The sequence below is a fragment of the Zophobas morio genome, unplaced genomic scaffold (assembly GCF_036711695.1).
Source record: "Zophobas morio isolate AGI-343-1 ecotype UQ-CSIRO unplaced genomic scaffold, CSIRO_AGI_Zmor_V1 ptg000006l, whole genome shotgun sequence".
Classification (NCBI taxonomy): Eukaryota; Metazoa; Arthropoda; class Insecta; order Coleoptera; family Tenebrionidae; genus Zophobas; species Zophobas morio.
Genome location: NW_026972111.1, coordinates 907882 through 929635, shown reverse-complemented (window position 1 = coordinate 929635; position 21754 = coordinate 907882). Strand labels below are relative to the sequence as shown.

Here is a 21754-nt window from a genome sequence, read left to right as displayed (position 1 = left end):
TGGGATGTGCTGTTTCTGATTTGAAGGGGAAAAAAATGGGACAGACATACGGAAACGGTAAACTCTGGAAGTAAAAATAGTTATAATGAGGTCGAATCCGCCGTAGTCTTACTATAAAATGTTATGCAATTTAATTTTTGTTTTTAGTGAAAATGTGCTGGCACACGTAATCTCCGAAACTACTGGACCGATTGTTGTCAAACTTTGTATGTATATTAGAAATATCATGTAGAAGGTTAAATGCTATCCAAAATTTGGATATTCATCCCCACCAAGAATTTGATGACGTCATTTCAATGAATTATATTTTAAATGATATGAATGTTACACGAAAATATGCAAGGTATAATAACGTTATATTACCAACACCGGACAGAAGTGGCGCAGTGGCTATAAGTCGGAAACAAGGAGACGCTGTGACTACTTTTCTTTTGTGCTGTGACTAGTATTATCTATATTGATGACGTCATAACACATTTTTATTATTATGGTCTAAACTCAAAGCTGTCATGTTTCTATAACTCTGTGTCTAGCTGTGACTACGATTTGATCGCTCTTACTGAGACTTGGATTCATCCAGGTGTTAGAGACTCAGAACTATTCGATAAGAATTTTATAGTGTATAGAGAAGATAGAGATTTTAAGAAAACTGGCCTTTCCAGAAAAGCCGTAAAAGATTAATTTATCTCCATGAAAATTAATTTAGACCATTCTCTTTCTCATACTCTTCACTTGATTGATGTCTTGGCTGTTAAAGTGTCAGTTGACTCAGTTATACTGTTACAATTTTTGTGGTTTACTTTCCGCCATCTCTCTAAATTGATTACTTTCGATCTGTTCTTGATAGGCAGTTGAATGGTTCAACAGGAAGCTTTAGTGATAATGTTACACTGACGGAGGTGAGTTCTGAACATGTTTTCAAAGTCATAAAAAGAGTAAAAGAAATCATATTAAGGGACCAGATGGGATCCCCGCTTTTCGCACAACCTTTGTCTGTCATCTTCAACTTATGCATTCATTCTGGAATTTTTCCGAACATTTGGAAAATATCTAAAATTATTCCAATCCAGAAAGGTAAAGACCATCATCAATACTTTTTCCAAAATATTCGAGTTCTTAGTTTACAACCAACTTTATTTTCAGGTTAATAATTATAGTACACCTCACCAATACGGTTTTATGCATGGCAGATCCACGACAACAAATCTTTTCTGGGTTACTCAGTTTATTCCTGATTCCATTGATGACGGTTGTCAAACTGATGTTATTAAACTTTTCACGTCATACTAAAATTCCACTTTACGCAGGTTCCTTAAATACATTTTTTTAGAGAGGATGGTGTATGTCCACCCATGGGATTCTCTCAGTCTAACCTTCTTCAGCGGTTGTTTGTTGACATGATGGTTTAACCTTTGTGCAGAATTGTTAGATAACTTTTTCATTTATCACACATTTGGTCAAGGACCACGAATATCAACAAAGAGATTACAAAGTGCCGATTAAAAATTTCGTAGTATAATAAAATTATTCATGCAGAAAATGGTTTCAAAAATTGTGCTCTTATTAACGTTGCTGTTCAGAAATGTGTTCCTCAACCCTAGTGACACTGACGACGTAAGTACGCTTTTAAAATTCATTCATAATTTCTATACAGTTGACAAAAGTATAGCACAGTATACTGTAAAATGTCACCCCAAAAGACATCAACACATATTTTGTTAAATCAGCTGTTTTGGTTGGCATTTATCTTATTTTTTGACAGTTTTCGGTGGTTTTTACCAGCAAAAGTCAACCAAAATTTCAACCCACCGTAAACGATCCTTTCTTTGTACGAGCGGAATTGCTATTTGAAATAAACACTATACTTGGCGGATTAAAAGAATCCGTAAATAACCTGCAAAACATAAAGCAGGAAATTATCGAAGAAGTCGAAAACGTGGTAGAAGAAAAAATCAGTATTTACGAAGCAGACCTTAAAGAGCAATTATCGCAAACAAAAACCGAAATTCTGTCAGAAACGAAAGAAAATGTTATACGACAATTAACAGAGGCGAAGAATGAAATGACGATTCAGATAAACGCCGTGAAAGAATCGGGATTTTCGCTTTATTCTATCATCGAAAAGAAACTCATCGAAACAAAAAATGAAGTACTTGATGAAATAAGCAACGCGCAAATACATTTCACCAACCTGGAAAATCAGTTGAAAGAAACGGAACAACACATTGTGGCTGAAACAAAAGAAAATGTTAAATTGGAAGTGATAGAAAACAATTTCAAAATTTATGATACGGAACTAAAAAATGAATTTGATAAAACTAAAAAGCAAATCCTCACTACAACGGAACAGCAGCTAAGTCTAGCAAAGGATGAAATATTTAATGGAATAACTTTTGAGCTTATAAACACGCAGGCAAAAATTATTAATGAAGTTCGGCAATGTCGAACGGTACCAAGTGACTGTAGAGAAGTTCAGAGGAGAGGATACAAAAGTTCTGGTATTTATCGCATCCAGCCAAAGATTTCCTTGGAAAAATTTTTGGTTTGGTGTGACATGTCAACTAGGGGAGGTGGATGGACTTACGTTCTGAATAGATTCGACGGTTCGGAAAATTTTTATTTTAATTGGACTGATTATAAGCAAGGTTTTGGTAATCTTTCAGGAGAACACTGGTTGGGTTTGGATCATCTTTACGAATTGACGAGTGAGTTTTTTTTATCGTTGACAGTACTGTACAATGTGATTTTGCTATGTATTTCAGACAGCAAACCTACCGAGTTGTTATTCCAACTAATGGATAGGGACTCGAAAACGGTTTATGCTTTATATAACAGGTTTCAAATTGGCAGCGAAGCCGAACACTATCAAATAAAAACTTTGGGATCGTACGATGGAAATGCTGGAGATTCTTTCCGGAGGCACGATGGTGCAAAATTTAGTACCGCCGATAATGACCATAGTTCCCAAAGCTGTGCCTCTAGTTTCGGTAAACTTTATTTAATTTTAATTTGGTTTATTAAAAGGTTCTTGCAGAGAGTGGCTGGTGGTTCACAGATTGTCATCTGGTGCTTCTTACTGGGAAATATATAAAAAACCCAACGCTTGGGTATTATTCAGCAATAAAGTGGTATCACTTTCATGGCTATAACTATAGTCTCAAAGAAGCAAGAATGATGATCAGAACGATTTCAGTTAATTTGTCTAAACACAACAAATTCTTGGTTTTTGCAACTTGAATAAAAAATTGGTCTAAAGAGTTTAGACAGTACTTCCCTCGCTGTTGGAAACTTGACGACTGCATGCCTATTGTGTTTTTTTTTTCTCAATACATTTTTGTAGTGGCAATTTAAAAAAAAATTGTGATGGCGTCATCAACATTTTTGCAAGGACACGTATATCAGTTGGGATAGATGTAGTGTAATACTAAGAATAAAATTATTGTATTCCCAAATTTTCGGGAAAATGAATTGGGTCGTTTTGAATATTGATTTCTTATAATCAATAAAATAACGAAACAATTTACTCACGTAAACGGCGCCGGTGTGTAACATCTAGAGAACGGACTTCTGTCGGGCTAGGCAAGGCCAAACTCGGTACGGCTCGTACGGGATGCGAATTCATTGCGGTTGCGGACTGCACTTCGTTTATTTGAGATTAGAATAACGTTGTTTCGTTGCACTCTGCTGTTAATTCCCGTTCTCATTTACTTAGCCGTTTGATTAATAAATCGTTAATTATATTTATGGAATTAGTACTGATTAAATTCAGTGATTATCTATCACCCGCTACTGAGTCCCGGCGATCCAACGCGTCCCCTCCTATAATCGTGACGTAGCCCGACAAAAATCCGCTGTCTAGTAATATGAAAGGCAACTGAAAATCGTTTATGTATAAACATTCTTAATTTAAAACAGAGAAACTGTAAACAAAACGACCATCGGTTTTATTGCTTCGACTTCCGCTTATTATATAAAACATTGGGTTTTATTTTAATTCTCGACGGTGAAATTCACAATTGGTTGATTATAAACATGTCTATTTCACATTCGCGGAACCAAGTGAGCGCATAAAACAAATGCAGGTCTGTAATGTTAAAGTCGATGTAAATAAGCGTGCTACCCTTATGTTTCAACCGAGTTTTTCCTTTAACAAATTTTGTGTCTACCAAATTGGGTTGGTTGGGGTGTAATACTAATAATAAGTGTTGCCTTTAATTTAATCAATAAAATAAATTGACTTCATTAATTTTTTTGAACCACCTCTTAAGAAAATCTAAAAAATATGAATGGAATGATAAATCACAAGTACAAACTCATCATATTTTTTGCATTTTAGATAGGATTTATTCAGCAAAATTTAAGGGTGACGTCATCAATTTTTTTAGGAGGGATGAACAAATACATTTTGAACAAAAGTTTACCATGCTTATAATAACTTTAAAATATTCCCAAGATTTCAAAGCATTCGGTTTTGTAATTCCTTAATAAAATGGATAAAATAAATTCACGCCTTCATTAAATTTTTTGAGTCACCCTGCATATGCAAATCCAAAAATATGAATGGAATGATAAATCACAAGTACAGACTCACCATATTTTGTACATTTTAGATATGATTTATTCGGCAAATTTTCGAGCTGACGTCATCGAGTTTTTGGAGGGGATAAGCAAAAATATTTTGACTAAACATTTATTATGCTCCTTATAACCTTAAAATATCTGCAAGATGTCAGAGCATTCCGTTTTGTAGTTCCTGATTAAATCAATAAAATATATTTACGCATTCATTAATTTTTTTGAGTCACTCTGTATATGCAAATCCAAAAAATATGGATGGAGTGATAGATCACAAGTACAGACTCATCATATTTTGTACATTTTAGATATGATTTATTCGGCAAACTTTCGAGCTGACGTCATCAAGTTTTTGGAGGGGATAAGCAAAAATATTTTGACTAAACATTTATTATGCTCTTTATAGCCTTAAAACATCTGCAACATTTCAAAGCATTCTGGTTAGCAGATTAAAAATTAAATTTCAAAATGTTGTTTTATTATTTTGATTTTTTTTCCAAAAATCTGAACGTTTCGGGTGAAAAGTCGATTCAGAGTTGTAAACTACATGTGTAGGACTATGTTATTTTATACAATTGAAAACCCATTTACTATGTACAATTTTGAAGTGACGTCATCGCATTAGTGGTGGGGATGATTAGACAAATTTTGGTTAGCGTTTTACCATCTACATGATATTCTTAATATAAGTACAAAATTTCACAACAATCGGTCGAGTACTTTCGGAGATTATCTGTCTAATAAAAATCCGGGACAACAGACGGACAGACGGACAGACGGACGGACAGACGGACGCACAGACGGACGGACAGACGGACAGACGGACAGACAGACGGAAATGGGAGACCTATTTCTTCGTCTTCTAGGGGTCATGAAAGATCGAGAAAACGTAAAAGTAGAGAGTCGGCCGACGGACTCGATTACAATACTTCCTTTGTTTACGCTCGGGAAGTAAAAAATCTATACTCTGTTCAGTTTTCGAAGTACCATAGATATAATACAAAAGTTTTCTTATAAAAGAGACTGTTTAGAGCTAATCTTTATTGAAAAAAAATATAAGATAAGTTTACCTATATATTAATCATAACCTCCCGTTATGACAGATAAATATTTTGGATCATATGGTACTTCTAAAAGATTAAAACGATGAATCATCATTTCAAGAATTGTTTCCAATAAAAGAGCTTAACGTCTAATGATTTCCGCTTTTTTGACTTTCTAAGTAAATTAAAAAGGCGAAACCTAAATTTTTTGCAATTGTCTGGACAACTCTGCCAGTTTAATTCCTATAATGATGTACCTACTGTTGTTTGTTTGCATAATAGTTTAACCTTTGTGCAGAATTGTTAGATAACTTTTTCATTTATCACACATTTGGTCAAGGACCACGAATATCAACAAAGAGATTACAAAGCGCCGATTAAAAATTTCGTATTATAATAAAAGTATTCATACAGAAAATGGTTTCAAAAATTGTGCTCTTAATAACGTTGCTGTTCAGAAATGTGTTCCTCAACCCTAGTGACATTGACGACGTAAGTACGCTTTTAAAATTCATTCAGAATTTCTATACAGTTGAAAAAAGTATAGCACAGTATACTGTAAAATGTCACCCCAAAAGACCAACACATATTTTGTTAAATCACCAATTTTGGTTAGCAACTATCTTATTTTTTGGCAGTTTTCGGTGCTTTCTACTAGCAAAAATCAAGCAAAACTTCAACCCACCGTAAACGATAATTCCTTTGTACGAGCGGAATTGCTATTAGAAATACACACCACACTTTGACGCATTAAAAGAATCCGTAAACAACCTGCAAAACATAAAGCGGGAAATTATCGAAGAAGTCGAAAACGTGGTAGAAGAGAAAATCAATATTTACGACTCAGGCCTAAAAACACAATTATCGCAAACAAAAACCGAAATTGTGTTAGAAACGAAAGAAAATGTTAAACGACAATTAACAGAGACGAAGAATGAAATGACGATTCAGATGAACGCCGCAAAAGAATCGGGATTTTCGCTTTATTCTATCATCGAAAAGAAACTCATCGAAACAAAGGATGAAGTACTTGATAAAATGAGCAACTTGCAAACACATTTCACCAACCTGGAAAATCAGCTGAAAGAAACGAAACAACAAATTGTGGCTGAAACAAAAGAAAATGTTAGATTGGAAGTGATAGAAAACAATTTCAAAATTTATGGTACAGAAATAAAAAATGAATTGGATAAAACTAAAAAGGAAATCCTCACTACAACCGAACACCAACTAAGTCTAGCAAAGGATGAAATATTTAATGGAATAACTGTTGGGCTTTTAAAAACGCAGGTAAAAATTATTAATGAAGTTCAGCAATGTAGAACGGTGCCAAGTGACTGTAAAGAAGTTCAGAGGAGAGGATATAACAGTTCTGGTATTTATAACATCCAGCCAATGATTTCCTTGCAAAATTTTTTGGTTTGGTGTGACATGTCAACTAGAGGAGGTGGTTGGACTTACGTTCTGAATAGATTCGACGGTTCGGAAAATTTTTTTTTAAATTGAACTGATTATAAGCAAGGTTTTGGTAATCTTTCAGGAGAACACTGGTTGGGTTTGGATCATTTTTACGAATTGACGAGTGAGTCTTTTCGTTGACAGTACTGCACAATGTTATTTTGCTATTTCAGACAGCAAACCTACCGAGTTGTTATTCGAACTAATGGACTGGGACTCGAAAACGGTTTACGCTTTATACAACAGGTTTCAGATTGGCAGCCAAGCCGAAGACTATAAAATAAAATCTTTGGGGGCGTATAATGGAACTGCTGGAAATTCTTTCCGGGAGCACGATGGTGCAAAATTTAGTACCGCCGATAATGACCATAGTTCCACCGGCACCTGTGCCTCTAGTTTTGGTAAACTTTATTTAATTTTGATTTAGTTTATAAAAAGGTTCTTGCAGAGGGTGGCTGGTGGTACACGAGTTGTCTTCAGGTAGATCTTAGTGCAAAATATATAAAAAACCCTACGCCTGGAACATACTATCAGTCAGCAATAAACTGGAATGAATTTCATGGCTATAACTATAGTCTCAAAGAAGCAAGAATGATGATTAGGACGATTTAAGTTAATTTGTCCAAACACAACTAATTCTTGGTTTTTGCATTTTGAATAAAAAATTAATTCAATTGAAAATTTAGCTATTTGGTTTGAAACCACCATACTAAGTTTGGCATGTATCCAACACAAAATATGAAACTTTTCATTCGATAATTAAGGTCACTTTGGAGAATATTGGTATCTATGTTACGGAACACAGTACCTTCATGAGTATCATGCATGAGGTAGGATTTTATGGCTGATGCACTAAATTTTTTATTTGATCGTGTTTTTCTTTTGTAAAATGGAAACGATACATCTTTAATGGTTGGATATTAATGGTCGAATTTGTTTAATGTTTTTTCACAATATTTACGTATTTGTGTTTTGGTAAAAATTAGATTGTTTAATATTAGGAAGTTGGTTTTAATTTATTATATATTTAATGATCCGGATGGATCATTCGAATAAAAAATTAATATTTTTATTCTACTTTATTTACTGTATGGTTACAAGACTTCACGAACACTAAGATATCTACATAAGTCCGGACGAGTATGAAATACAAAGTCAAACTATTGTTTAAGTATATAATATACTTCAGTATATAATATACTTCAGTATATAATATACTTAAACAATGGTTTGATTTTGTTTAATTCGTCTTTGAGCCAAAAATTAAGTGCAATGGATGTGTATGTTTAATTGGTATTGGAAATTTGTGACTCCTTGGGTGTTTTTATATGAATGTGTGGGTTTATCAAAATAGTACTCCTTTATCTAATTATCATTTATTCTGTATATAAACCTTACGAAAATATTTATAAGGAAAGTAAGAAGACTCTCAAAGAAAAACAGAAGGCATTTTAGTAGAATATTTCTTCAAATATTTCACAAATTTCTGACACTCCTCAAGCTGAAAATGAAGAACATTTGAAAAATTGTACAATTGACCGCTGCAATCCAATAAGTGATAACCTTGGTATTTTTGCAGAAGTTCGGCAGTCGATGAGAAAAAGATTGAATGCATGTTGGTGGTAGTCATTTTCAGCAATTTTTGTAAATTAAGAATCTTTACATGTAATATGAATTAATAAAATAAAGTATGCTTTCTACACAAAAAACATTTATCGCACTGTTCGGAAGAAAGCATTTTATCCAAAAGTATCCATGGACAAAAATTTTAAAATAACCCCTGAATTTTGTTACATTTTTAGTAAACACCTGTATATAAAAAATCTTTGATAATACCTGTTTTCGTCATTTTAATCATATTTATAATAGTAATCTTGTTTTGCGGTAGTTTTTTCACTGTTTAATAGTTTCTGTTTTTTTTTTTTTGTTTAGTTTTATAGTATTTTTTTTTTGTTCTTTCGTCCTATAATTTCTTTAAATTTCATTTTCATCGTTTTTTGTTCGTTATTCCTATTTGTTATTATTTTCGTGTGTACTTTTGTTGTCAAATCGTGGATAATTTAGTTCAGTCTCTTAATATCAACTGCATGCCCTTTCTTTTAGACTGAAAATGTTTAAAGTAAACATATGGATATTATATGTAAAAAACTATTTTGGGATTAAAAAAATTTGCTTCGCTTTATTAGATAGAACTTCTCTCATACCTAAGTACATATACAATCAAATAAATCAGTCTTTAAAAAAAAATAACACCTGTCAGTCACACTCATATTTTACTATAATATGTTGTCATACAATTTCTGTCTAAAAATCGACATAGGCGACAGACAAGAAGATGAACTAAAATGACAGATTACTTTTTTATACTCAAGGGGTTATGAAACGTCGAAAAAACATGAAAGTAGCCATTGGTCGAGTGGACGAAATAATTTTAAATTGTAACTGTAAATCAGGCTGTTTTAACCCGTTGTGGATCGAATGTTATTATTGGAATTAAAACACCTTGTTAACAAATAACACTTTACTTCTCTTACGCTTACAGTACGAACTTGAACTTGTGATGTCGGAATGTGTGTTCGTAATGGAAGTTTTCGGTACTTAGACCGATTCACAAAATGATGGGGGTGGAGCTTACGACCTTTCTACCTGGAAGGGTCTACTCATTGTTGTACATGGATTGTACATACTGCCCCCTTAAGGTATTAAGCCTTAACACTAGAACATAACAATGACAAACACTATAGGAATTACATGATGCATATACACAAAGGCATCAAAGACTTAATAAAATATATCGTAAACAAGGACCAAATACAGTAGGAATAGCGCAATAACTTTCACTTATATGCACTAAGCGCATCATCACTGCACATCACTAATGACAGGCCATATGACTATTTCACTGCGCGTCACTGATATTTCCTGTCGGAAGCAAGCACACAAACTTCACAGTACGTTGGACGATCCCGTTGGTCGTTTTTACACTGATGACTCGTATCTGGCCATCGTCTCCTGGATGCACGTCGCATATTCGCCCCATCCTCCAGGATAGGGGCGGGAGGTTGTCTTCCACAAGGACCACCATATATCCTACTAGATCCGGATTACTATTGTTCTGGAACCACTTGCCGCGGCTCTGTAAGGTCGTCAAATATTCACGTGTCCACCGGGTCCAATAATGGTTTCGAAGCCTCTCCACTAGCTGCCACCTGGACAGTCGATTGAGTGGTATTCCCTGGAGGTCGTACTCTGGAAGCGCGGTTAGTGGCTCTACAATCAGGAAATGGCCGGAGGTAAGGACTTGGCGGTCGTTAAGGTCATTGGTTAAGGGTATGAGCGGTCCCGAATTCAAACAAGCCTCGATGCGTACGAGTAGTGTGTACATCTCATTCATTGTTAAATGAGAATTACCGACCGTTTTTTTTAAGTGCTTCTTCATACTCTTTATATTCGCCTCCCAGAGTCCTCCCATGTGGGGAGATTTCGGTGGAATTAGATGCCAATTGACATTGATATTTGAGAGTTCACGGCTGATTTGACCCTCGTGTTTTCGCAAAAATTCAGTTATCTCCCTCAATTCATTTTTTGCGCCGATGAAGTTAGTGCCGTTGTCGCTATGAATATCGAGAGGGTGGCCAAGTCTGCTCATGAACCGACGTAGCGCAGCAAGAAATTCGTCTTTGGATAAGTCGCTAACCATTTCAATATGCACCGCCTTTGTCGCGAAACAGATGAATAGTACGATGTAGGCCTTTATTAAACGTTTACCTCGTCCTCGCGATTCTTTAATTAAGATTGGTCCCGCATAATCTACTCCTGATGTTAAGAATGGTCGCGCCGGTTGCACTCTGGGCGCGGGAAGATCCCCCATTTTGAACTTTGGGCGTGTTGGATTAATTTTGAAACACGGATGGCATTTGTGAAGTATTTGTCGAATGGCACTTCTTGCGGAAATGATCCAAAAACGTTGGCGGATGGACGCCAAGGTGGCTTGGGGGCCGGCATGAAGAAGGCGTTCATGCTCTTGTCTTACTAGTAACTTAGTGACTACGCGATTTTTGGGCAATAAAATAGGGTGTTTTACGTCTCTATCGAGTGCTGAGTTTTTCAGCCTGCCCCCAACCCGTATGAGTTTGTTTTCATCCATAAATGGATTTAACGAAAGTATTTTAGAGTTATTCGAAGGCGCCTTATTAATTCTACCTGTTGGACTATGCGGATTATGCCAAATGGTGCTTCGTTAAGCTCTTTAGTAGAGAGATTGGAATTACGTATTTTGTTAGTATTTTTGCAATTATGAACGAATCTAAGAGTCCACGCCATGACTCTTTGCAATTTATTGAAGGTGGAGTATTGGTGCAACAATGCCTCTGATATCGTACCTGCGCTGCATACGATCACCGGATCCTTTTTCTCTGGTGCATTATCGCAATTGACTTTTAAGTGGGATCGTGGCCATTGATGTTCAGGGAGTTTTAGAAATCCTGGTCCGCTGAACCAGATTGGATTTTGAATGATTTCTGATGGGTATGAACCTCTACTTAGGATATCTGCCGCATTGTTCTCGGAGTTAATATGGCGCCAAGCGGTTGGCTTTGTCAGAGCAGTGATTTCCGAAATGCGATTTCCTACAAAAATGTTTAACGAATTCGCGGGAGTGTGGATCCATGCCAGTACGATGCTCGAGTCAGTCCAGAAGATTTCTCTAATGATTTTGATAGAAATATTTTGCCGTACTTTCGACATTAGCTGCGCCAGCAGCAACGCTCCGCATAACTCGAGTCGCGGCATGGTCATCGTCTTAAAGGGCGCGACGCGCGATCTCGCACACATGAGTTTTATTTCGTACGCACCAAATTCATTTAGCACCCTCAGATAGACGGCTGCTCCATAGCCCTGTTGGGATGCGTCCGAAAAGCCGTGGAGTTCCGCGCTTATCACGAGCGAGTTCGATATAGTTTTACGTGAGATTTTTATGTTCTTTAAATTGTGTAATTCGGCCAAAAACGTTGTCCATGCGCTATGTATGGATAATGGCACCGCTTCGTCCCATCCCAATTTTAACGACCATAACTGTTGTAAAATGATCTTAGCCTTCATTATTACCGGGCCGATGAGACCCAGCGGATCAAAAATTTGAGACGAGAGTGATAGGATTACGCGCTTCGTTACCTTTTTGGTTGTGTTTCCTAAACAAAAATCATCGTCATTCGAGTGAAATTTTCTTATCTCGAACTGCCCTTGTTTTAGAATATTAATTACCTGAGCTCGTCTCTTATTTGAATTAATTCAGGAATCGAGTCGGCACCTGTTAGCAGGTCGTCCATGTAAAAATTGTTTTTTATTACGTGACAGGCAGTGGGAAATTTTTCTTCGTTGATTGTTGCTAATTCCGCTAAACATCGCGTCGCTATAAAACTTGCAGGCTTGGTACCATATGTTAATGTTAACAACTTATAGGTTTGTACCGGTTTATTAGGGTCGTCGCGCCATAGGATTAATTGGTAATTAGCATCTTCGTCGTTAACGCGAATTTGGCGGTACATTTTTGCAATATCCGCGTTTAATGCAAATCGAAAAGTTCGGAATTGTAAGATTATCGAGAATAGATCACGTTGAATAACTGGACCGCGCATAAGATTATCATTGTTACGGGACCGGCTTCAGGACGTGGTGAACTTCCCTACGACGACGTGCTCCGTCTTGAAGAAGACGAGCGCTCGGAAGGTTGCGAAATTGTAAGAGCAGGGGAAAGATGGTAAATAAAAACGCCAATGTGTCGTAACGAGTGACGGGGGCCCCTGGAGTTGATTCTGTGGGTCGCCGGCCGGCCGCACCAGCGCCGGAGTGGTTTTCCTCCAGGTCCCCGTGGTGTTGATCCGTTTCTTCTTGTTGGTCTGCTCGCTGTCGACTGCCTCGAGTTTTTTTTTTTTTTTTTTTTTGGTGGAGGGGAAATGTCTACGCAGACCACCGTAATGGTTCTTGGCCTCTTCTGCGGCCTACGGTGGTACTGGGGGAATGGTTACCGCCCTAAAACCCCTCCTTCTTCTGCTCGGGTACCAGGACATTGTCCCTTACACCCATCACGTGCATCTCGGTAGACACAGCGGGAGCTGCGCTACCGAGCTCGGTTGAGCTATTGATTGCCTAGGAGTTGGCCCCCATCATCGGCTCTTCCTCGCGGTCCTGCGGCCACTGGAGATCTGAAACTGAAAAAGTGCGCTATGCGCTGGCGTTAGTTGTGTAACACCTTGGAGGTGATGCGGTCAGGGAGTGGGGGAGGCTGGGAAAGGCCGGTCGGTGGAGACGGCAGGTGGTGTTACTTGCCGATTAGGTCTTCAAGCAGCGCCCTACGGGGCCGCTTGCGACTGGGGGGGGGGGCTTCCTCGTCGAACTCGTAGTCGACGGCTTCTCGCACCAGGGGGTTGGGGTGTTCTTCAGCTTTCCTGAAGGCTCGGAGGGCGATTTCGTGCAGGAACTCCTTCAGCGGCGGGAGGTTGGCCTCTCGGAGCAGTTGGGCGTTTCTGACGAACCATGGGGCTTGGAAAACCTGTCGGAGGGTTTTCGTCTGGATAACTTCCAGAGGGTGAAACTGGGTTTTGGACGGTACGTAGCTCCAGGCCACTGAAGCATAGGACATGGTGGGGCGAATGATGGCGCGATACAGCAACAACTTGTTCCTGATCGACACCTTACTGCGCTTACCGATCAGCGCAGACAACAAACCCTTTATCTTGTTCGTATTGGCCACGATGTAGTCAATATGAGGGATAAAGGACAGCCGTTTGTCGACGATGACACCTAGGTATTTTGCTTGGCTCCGCCAAGGGATGACCCGGTTAAAGATCGTAACGTTTCCTGCTGACCCAATACGTCTTTTCGAGATAAGAAGCGCAGTGCTCTTTTCTGGATTGACTGTAATGAGCCATCGTTTGCACCACTCCTCCAGCGCATCCACGGTCTCCTGTAAGTAGTAGTCTGCGTAGATGGCAAGGCTAGTTCGGGGGGATTTGGGTGTGTCCGCGGTGAAAACCGCGTACAGGAGCGGGGAGAGCGCCGAGCCCTGGGGGACTCCTGCGCTAATTGGATGCTCCGCAGATAAAGCGTGCCCAATGCGCGCTTTAAACGTGCGGGAATCCAGGAAAGAAGAAAGCACGTCTGCTTGGTGAAGCTTGTAAACAAGTCCATCATGCCAGACGGTGTCGAAAGCTTTCGCAACGTCGAGGAACACCGCGCCAGTCAATTGTTTCCATTCAATTGATTTTGCGGCGAATTCGACTACTCGGAGGAGTTGATGTTGAGTGTTGGGGGCGAAAACCGAACTGTTCATCGGGGACTAGGCCTCGTTCGTTGACGACTCGGCTAATCGTTTTCGAATCACACGTTCAGCGATCTTCCCCACGGACGAGAGGAGACTGAGGGGTGGGTGATTTTCCGGGAAAATGTGATTTTTCCCCAGTTTCGGAACGAAAATGACATGGACTTCTTTCCACCTAGCTGGAAAAAATCGGAATTTGAACATTGCATTAATGATACCTGCTAGTGCGACGATGGCTTCGTCGGAGAGGTTCTTCAATGCTTTGTTCGGGATGCCATCTGGGCCTGGGGCTTTCCTGGGCTTGAGGAGTCGGATGATTTCACGGATTTCGTCGGGATGAACTTCGCGGATCTGGGCGTCTTCGTCGGGTTCTGCCATTCGAATTTCTTCGACGGTTTCCTCGACGAGGTCCAGATGCTCGTCATCTGCATCAGGGTCGATGTTCGTCTGGCATTGGTTCTCCAGACTGTGAGCGAAGGCGGCGGCTTTGTCCTCTTCATTGAAGACGATGCCGTTGTTCGCGCTGTCGATCAGTGGAAGTGGCCGCTTGTCGCTTCTCAGCGCTTTGGCCACTTTCCAGGTCGATCCGTCCACGGTGTTCAGGGATTCTAGTCTTTGTTCCCACTGCTCGCTCCTAAGATTGAGCAGTGCTTGTCGGACTTCCCATTGGAGGCGGTTCGCTGCAGTCCGGTCGTCCTGTTCTCCAGTTCGTCGTGCTGTTCGTCTGGCTCTGTTCTTTTCCCTGATGAGATTCGCGATACGCTGTGGTATCGCGGGCCGTTTGAATGGCCGCACAGGGCGTCGAACTGAGGTCGCGTCGATGGACGCGCGGATACGATTTTCGTAGTCCAGGGTTGCTCTTTCGACTGGTAACATGTTCAACATGTTCTCCGCCCTCAGCGGCGAGGAGCAAGCCCCCACGTCATCCACTTCGGCCAAAAAGCTGAAGATAGCGTCTCCCTCTCCGACCGTGGTGCCCAAGCCACAAGCGAAGCCCCCGACCACGGAGAAGCCAGCCCCATCTGCTGCTGGCAAGAAGCAGCAGAAGACCAAAAAGCCCCAGCCAGCCCCAATTGCTGACAAGCAGCAACACAAGCTCCAGCACCAGGCACGCCCACACCGGGACACCGCCAGGGCTACGCCCGCTACCACCGCCGAGACCACTCCCGTCGTCGACGAGACCCCGCCGAGTCCCAGACCCAGACCATCGAGACGGACATCCCCGTGGTGACACCACGGCCCCCGACCACCCCGAAGTGCAGGACTCCACCAGTAATCCTGCGTGACGGCCGGAGATGGTCGGAGATTTCCGGAAGGATGACTGAAAAGTCCATCCGGTACTCAAAAGCGAAGAGCACTCCGGACGGAGTGAGGATCCAACCGGTCGAAGCTGACGATTTTAGAAAACTAGTCAAGCTACTCGACAGCATGAAGGTGCCGTATCACACCTTCACGCTCCCGGAGGAGAAAACCGTCCGCGTCGTCATCCGCAGCATCGCCGTAGGTGTTGCCAGCCAGGAGGTGCTGGAAGACCTGGAGTCTCTGGGTTTCCAACCAATCCAGGTGAGTCGGATGAACCGAAACGACCGCCCGATGCCTCTCGTCCTCGCCGAGATGCCCATGGCCAAGAGGGCCGAACACCGTTGCGTCAAATGCGGCGCTGATCACCAGACCAGCGACTGCGAGAAGCAGCGCAGGCAGCCTGCGAAATGCGCAAATTGTAGCGGGCCACACCCGGCCAGCTACAAGGGGTGTCCCATGTTCCCCAAGCCACAGCAACAGAAGGCTTCCAAGAAGCCTTCCACATCGTCGAAGACGACCGCCCCCAGGACCGCCGCCCCCAAACGCGGTGCCCCCCCCAAGGTCACCCCAAAACCCAAACCCGCTCCCGTCCCCAAGAAGGTCGTCCTCACGGCTCGCCAACAGGTCGACCTCCAGCTCCAAAAAAGCCAACTCATGACCGCCATCGCCGCCGCCAAGGACTCGCAGTCCATGGCGGAAAAAATGGCGGCATTCCTTCCCCTCCTTTTCAAAAATTAGATGGGTAGTACACCACTAATTGTAAATTCCTTACAGATCGCCTTCTGGAATGCCAGTGGACTCCGGAGCGGGCGTTATGAACTCCAAGAGTTCATGGAAGACCACCAGCTCAATGCCATCCTCGTCAACGAGACGAACCTCCTGTGGAATTCCCGAGATCCAAAGATGCCGGTTTACACCTTGCACCGAACGGAACGCCGGGACGGAAACGGGAGAGGAATGGCCATCTACGTAAGGAAAGAGATTAAACACTCTTCTTCTTACGTCCCCGATCTCCGACAACTGGAAGCGACGGCGGCACCCGTTGTGACTGCGAGAGGGCCTCTGCGCCTAATCGCTTGTTACAACAACTCCAACACGCTCCAGGTTGAAGACATCGCTGACCTCGTCGCAGGTGACGAGGCCACCATCGCAGTTGGCGACTTCAACGCCAAGCATTCGGACTGGCACAGCCGCCAGAACAACGCGAACGGAAGGGGTCTCCTAACCTTCCTCCAAAACACCGCGGAAGTAGACGTCATCTCCACCGAAGAACCGACGTTCTACCACCGAGCCCGACCAGATGCACCAGGTGATGTCTTGCACATTGCCCTCGTCAAGAACATCCGACACGAAGTGGACGTCAACGTCGTCGACGAGCTCCACTCCGACCACCTCCCGGTGATTATGCGCATCGGGAACGAACCCAACGATCCCGCGGCCAACATAATCACGACCACGGACTGGACGAAATTCGCCGAACATATCAAGGGCAACTTTGGTGAGTTCGTAACGAATTTCCAGGACAGCGAGCAAGTCGAAAGAGCAACCCTGGACTACGAAAATCATATCCGGGCGTCCATCGACGCGACCTCAGTTCGATGCCCTGTGCGGCCATTCAAACGGCCCGCGCTACCACAGCGTATCGCGAATCTCATCAGGGAAAAGAACAGAGCCAGACGCACAGCACGACGAACTGGAGAACAGGACGACCGGACTGCAGCGAACCGCCTCCAATGGGAAGTCCGGCAAGCACTGATCAATCTTAGGAGCGAGCAATGGGAACAAAGTGAAATCATCCGACTCCTCCAGGGCTCGGCGCTCTCCCCGCTCCTGTACGCGGTTTTCACCGCGGACATACCCAAATCCCCCCGAACTAGCCTTGCCATCTACGCAGACGACACGGCTATCCTGACGCGCTCCAAAATGCCGTACCTCGTAACCTCCTACTTACAGGAGGCCGTGGATGCGCTGGAGGAGTGGTGCAAACGATGGCTCATTACAGTCAATTCAGAAAAGAGCACTGCGCTTCTTATCTCGAAAAGACGTATTGGGTCAAAACAGGAAACGTCACGATGTTTAACCGGGTCATCCCTTGGCGGAGCCAAGCAAAATACCTAGGTGTCATCGTCGACAAACGGCTGTCCTTTATCACTCATATTGACTACATCGTGGCCAATACGAACAAGATAAAGGGTTCGTTGTCTGCGCTGATCGGAAGGCGCAGTAAGGTGTCGATCAGGAACAAGTTGTTGCTGTATCGCGCCATCATTCGCCCCACCATGTCCTATGCTTCAGTGGCCTGGAGCTACGAACCGTCCAAAACCCAGTTTCACCGTCTGGAAGTTATCCAGACGAAAACCCTCCGACAGGTTTTCCAAGCCCCATGGTTCGTCAGAAACGCCCAACTGCTCCGCGAGGCCAACCTCCCGCCGCTGAAGGAGTTCCTGCACGAAATCGCCCTCCGAGCCTTCAGGAAAGCTGAAGAAGACCCCAACCCCCTGGTGCGAGAAGCCGTCGACTACGAGTTCGACGAGGAAGCCCCCCCCAGTCGCAAGCGGCCCCGTAGGGCGCTGCTTGAAGACCAAATCGGCAAGTAACACCACCTGCCGTCTCCACCGACCGGTCTTTCCCAGCCTCCTCCACTCCCTGACCGCATCACCTCCAAGGTGTTGCACAACTAACGCCAGCGCATAGCGCACTTTTTCTGTTTCAGATCTCCAGCGGCCGCAGGACCGCGAGGAAGAGCCGACGATGGGGGCCAACTCCTAGGCAATCAATAGCTCAACCGAGCTCAGTAGCGCAGCTCCCGCTGTGTCTACCGAGATGCGCGTCATGGGTGTAAGGGACAATGTCCTGGTACCCGAGCAGAAAAAGGAGGGGTTTTAGGGCGGTAACCATTCCACCAGTACCACCGTAGGTCGCAGAAGAGGCCAAGAACCATTACGGTGGTCTGCGTAGACATTTCCCCTCCACCAAAAAAAGAAAAAAAACAGTCGTTCCGGAAGCGTCAAAAACGACTCTTAATTTGGTGGTGGTGCTGGACTCTTTATGTACCGCATGATGAGGTAAGTATAATGTGTTAGTCTTTGGATTATTCGACATCAACTGCATATGCCCTAGCGCGAGGTATTCATGCATACATTTTGAATAGGCCGTCTTAAGATTTTCGTCCTTGGCAAATTTTTTCTCGAGACTACAAAAACGCTTCATTGCTAATTTTTTTGACTCCCACACGTTTATGTTATTACCCTTTGTCGGGAGTTTAATTATGAAACGGCCCTTTGTATCGCGTATTGTTGTTGTTTTGAAATGTTTTTCACATTTCAGCTCTTCATCAGATAGGGGTTGCTTATCATGAAAACCTGTGCTACTGCCCTCGACTTCAAAAAATTTAGCAACTCGTTCTTCCATTGAATCTTGAGTGGTTACAGCCAGATTACAATAAGCCGTATTTATTGCGGAAGTATTACGACGATTTATTGCAGGATGTGCATTAGATTTACTACAGTACGGGCCGCCCGCAATAAAACCGAAATGGGTTTTTTGAAACACTAATCCAGTAGGTAGAGAGAATTGGCCTACGCATAACAATGACCAGAAGAGCCCGCCGCCTATTAGTACGTCTACCTTGGAGCTTTCATAGAAATGAGGGTCCGCCAATTGCACATCTTTCGGAATTTCCAAATCGTCTGGGTTTAATGGTACCAGCGGCAAACTTTCCGTAATTTTGTCAACGACAATGCATTGTACATTTCCGGCTGAATAAGCATTATAACGGGACTTTATATTGATGAACACCGCTTGAGTCGTGTTGCTGGTGGTACCATTTACGCCTTTAATTTCAAAATTTTCTTTAAAGCTCCGTAAACCTAATTCCTTGCACGCCTTTTTCGTGATACAATTCGACATTGATCCCGGATCTAGGAATATTCTGCGTGGCTGATTTTGATTTTTTTAATTTTTGATTAGTACTATCGCTGTAGCCTACAATACTGTATTAGATTGATTTGAATGGGTAGAGTCGTTAGCGTGCGTTGAGACATTATTAAGCGTAGTTGTATTACCCTGTTGACTTGAGGCGTCAACGTGGAGTAACGAATGATGTTTTTTATTACAATTGCGGCATTTAGTGGTTACTCTGCAATTTTCGACAAAATGATTATTTCTCAAACAATTGATGCACAGTTTTATAAGCTTGACCTTTTCAAGTCTACTTTGTACTGATAGATTAATAAACTCAGGGCATTGATGAATCATATGTTCATTAGACTTACAATATGAACAGGAGCTTCGTTTTGGTTTTGTAGTCGCTAAATGTGCTGTAGTGCGTTTTGTAATTTGATTGCTCTTTGGATGAGCATTATTTTGATTGCCCGAATTTCCGTAACTGTTTAGAGCTTCTAAAACCGTAACACGCTTTTCTAGGAAAGTTATAAATTGTTCGTAAGTAGGAATTCTGGTATCTAAGGACGTTTGCCATTCCCGTTTTGAATTAAAATCTAATTTTTCCGCGATTATCGGAATTATTAACGCGTCCCAAGACTCTACTGGAATTTTTAATGTTTTTAAGGCAGCCATATTAGTAATGACGTTGTCTAGTAATTCACGAAGTGCGGCCGGGGAAGATTTGAGTAATAGCGGAGCATTTAAAATTGACATAACATGATCCTGAACGATCAGTCTAGTGTTTTTGAACCGTTTTTCTAGAATTTCCCACGATTTAGAATAATTTTCATCGCTAATAAGGATAAGGATTCAACCGCTCTTAGGGCTTCTTCGCGTAGGCACGATTTTAAATATTGAAGCTTTTGTCTATAATTTAATGATTTATTCTCGTCTATTACGGATTTGAAACAATTTTCAAAGTTTGTCCAGTCTTTGTAACTACCTGAAAATGTTTTTAAGTTTAACGCCGGCAAATTTAGAAGACATTCTTTATTGTTTTGATTCGTCTGCAAAGTGGACGTCGAAGACGATACGAATTTGAGCTTTCGCTTTTCTCAATAATCTCGATTATTTCCCCCATAAGATCGCAATATTTATTTTCGAAATTAATTCGAACGCTACGGTGTTGCGCTTTAGATTCTTTTGTTCTAGAATCTAATTTTTCTAGCTCGTACTGGTTTTCTTCAAATTCTACCCTGAGACTTTCAAGAATGTTTCGACGCGCTTTTAAACGGCTGATATTGTCATTTTGCGTATTAATCTTTTGTAGGTAGTCTTCTATACGAGATAACTTTTCCAGAATTGTGCTTTGAACGCTTCTAGCTTCGTCGGCTTTTGTCATTTTACGAGATTGATAAATTAAGTGATTATGTTTATATTAACAATAGGAAACTACAGAAAATTGATTTGATATATGCAACTTTCGACTTTCTGTTTAGAATTTGAATCACGATGAAAAACGCACTAAAGAAATATATATAGAATAAGTTAAAAACTTTAACGAATAAATTGCTTAACGCACGTACTGTGTAACTATAATAATATGACTAAATGAGATATAGAGGTTGGCTATGTTTTCAAGATTTGATTTCTCACTATCTATGAATTAAATTGCAATCATGAGAGTGAGCAGATGAGTTAACGATTTGATAAAGTTTAACCCTAATTACCACCGTAATTATGAATAAAGAATTAGAATTCGATCGAGATTACGACTGATCCAAAGCGTAATTATAACTAAAAAATACAAACTATTTAGATTTAGCTTATAGGATGAATTAAGGATTTTCTGAGATTTTACAAGAACCACGATATGACTTATTGAATATGTAATGCGATTTATGAATTCATCTAGCGACTTTGGGAGATGAATAGAATTTAATAAGAGAAAATGAAGCGTATTGTTATATAAGGCGTAATTTGAATTAGAATAAATACTTAGGTACCGCACAACGCTAACCAAGGCACGCCCAAATTCGAGATTAGTGGAACGGGATTGAATAAGATAAGAATGAGAGCCACTAATCTGATGATGAAGACGTCGTCGATTCTTGATTCTGCTTCTGATTACGGCACCGATTTTGCATGAGTTATAACCGCTGCAATCCGGCTC

At 41.4% G+C, this 21754-nt stretch overlaps 3 protein-coding genes and 1 long non-coding RNA gene across 4 annotated transcripts; 2 read left to right on the top strand and 2 right to left on the bottom strand.

The window, feature by feature from the left end:
* The first annotated feature begins 1390 nt into the window (after nt 1-1390).
* On the top strand, nt 1391-3237 carry LOC135123206 (techylectin-5B-like). The gene is made up of 4 exons (XM_064047700.1): nt 1391-1614; nt 1763-2705; nt 2763-2987; nt 3035-3237. The coding sequence occupies exons 1-4, from the start codon at nt 1531-1533 to the stop codon at nt 3235-3237; spliced, it is 1455 nt and encodes a 484-aa protein (XP_063903770.1). The 5' UTR covers nt 1391-1530.
* Nucleotides 3238-6262: 3025 nt separating this feature from the next.
* On the top strand, nt 6263-8079 carry LOC135123263 (uncharacterized). Its single transcript, XR_010279579.1, has 3 exons — nt 6263-7200; nt 7250-7477; nt 7525-8079. It is a non-coding gene; the product is annotated as an uncharacterized LOC135123263 (long non-coding RNA).
* Nucleotides 8080-9975: 1896 nt separating this feature from the next.
* On the bottom strand, nt 9976-12622 carry LOC135123205 (uncharacterized). Its single transcript, XM_064047698.1, has 3 exons — nt 12385-12622; nt 11348-12316; nt 9976-11279 (listed from the first exon to the last, which is right to left on the bottom strand). The coding sequence occupies exons 1-3, from the start codon at nt 12620-12622 to the stop codon at nt 9976-9978; spliced, it is 2511 nt and encodes an 836-aa protein (XP_063903768.1).
* Nucleotides 12623-18636: 6014 nt separating this feature from the next.
* Nucleotides 18637-20983, bottom strand: LOC135123204 (uncharacterized). Its single transcript, XM_064047697.1, has 5 exons — nt 20837-20983; nt 20585-20648; nt 19761-20399; nt 19669-19680; nt 18637-19616 (listed from the first exon to the last, which is right to left on the bottom strand). The coding sequence occupies exons 1-5, from the start codon at nt 20981-20983 to the stop codon at nt 18637-18639; spliced, it is 1842 nt and encodes a 613-aa protein (XP_063903767.1).
* Between the last annotated feature and the right edge of the window lie 771 nt (nt 20984-21754).

Excerpts from the sequence above, each read along its gene's own strand:
- LOC135123206 (XM_064047700.1), top strand. The coding sequence starts at position 1,531 with ATGCAGAAAATGGTTTCAAAAATTGTGCTCTTATTAACGTTGCTGTTC. Across the intron at positions 1,615-1,762 it reads ACCCTAGTGACACTGACGAC|TTTTCGGTGGTTTTTACCAG; the intron begins GTAAGTACGCTT and ends ATTTTTTGACAG. Across the intron at positions 2,988-3,034 it reads AAGCTGTGCCTCTAGTTTCG|AGAGTGGCTGGTGGTTCACA; the intron begins GTAAACTTTATT and ends AGGTTCTTGCAG.
- LOC135123205 (XM_064047698.1), bottom strand. The coding sequence starts at position 12,622 with ATGTACCGCCAAATTCGCGTTAACGACGAAGATGCTAATTACCAATTA. Across the intron at positions 12,317-12,384 it reads CATGGACGACCTGCTAACAG|GGCAGTTCGAGATAAGAAAA; the intron begins GTGCCGACTCGA and ends TTCTAAAACAAG. Across the intron at positions 11,280-11,347 it reads CAAAAATACTAACAAAATAC|GTAGAATTAATAAGGCGCCT; the intron begins GTAATTCCAATC and ends ATAGTCCAACAG.
- LOC135123204 (XM_064047697.1), bottom strand. The coding sequence starts at position 20,983 with ATGACAAAAGCCGACGAAGCTAGAAGCGTTCAAAGCACAATTCTGGAA. Across the intron at positions 20,649-20,836 it reads ACATTCTTGAAAGTCTCAGG|ACGAATCAAAACAATAAAGA; the intron begins GTAGAATTTGAA and ends TCCACTTTGCAG. Across the intron at positions 20,400-20,584 it reads AAACTTAAAAACATTTTCAG|AAAAACGGTTCAAAAACACT; the intron begins GTAGTTACAAAG and ends GGGAAATTCTAG.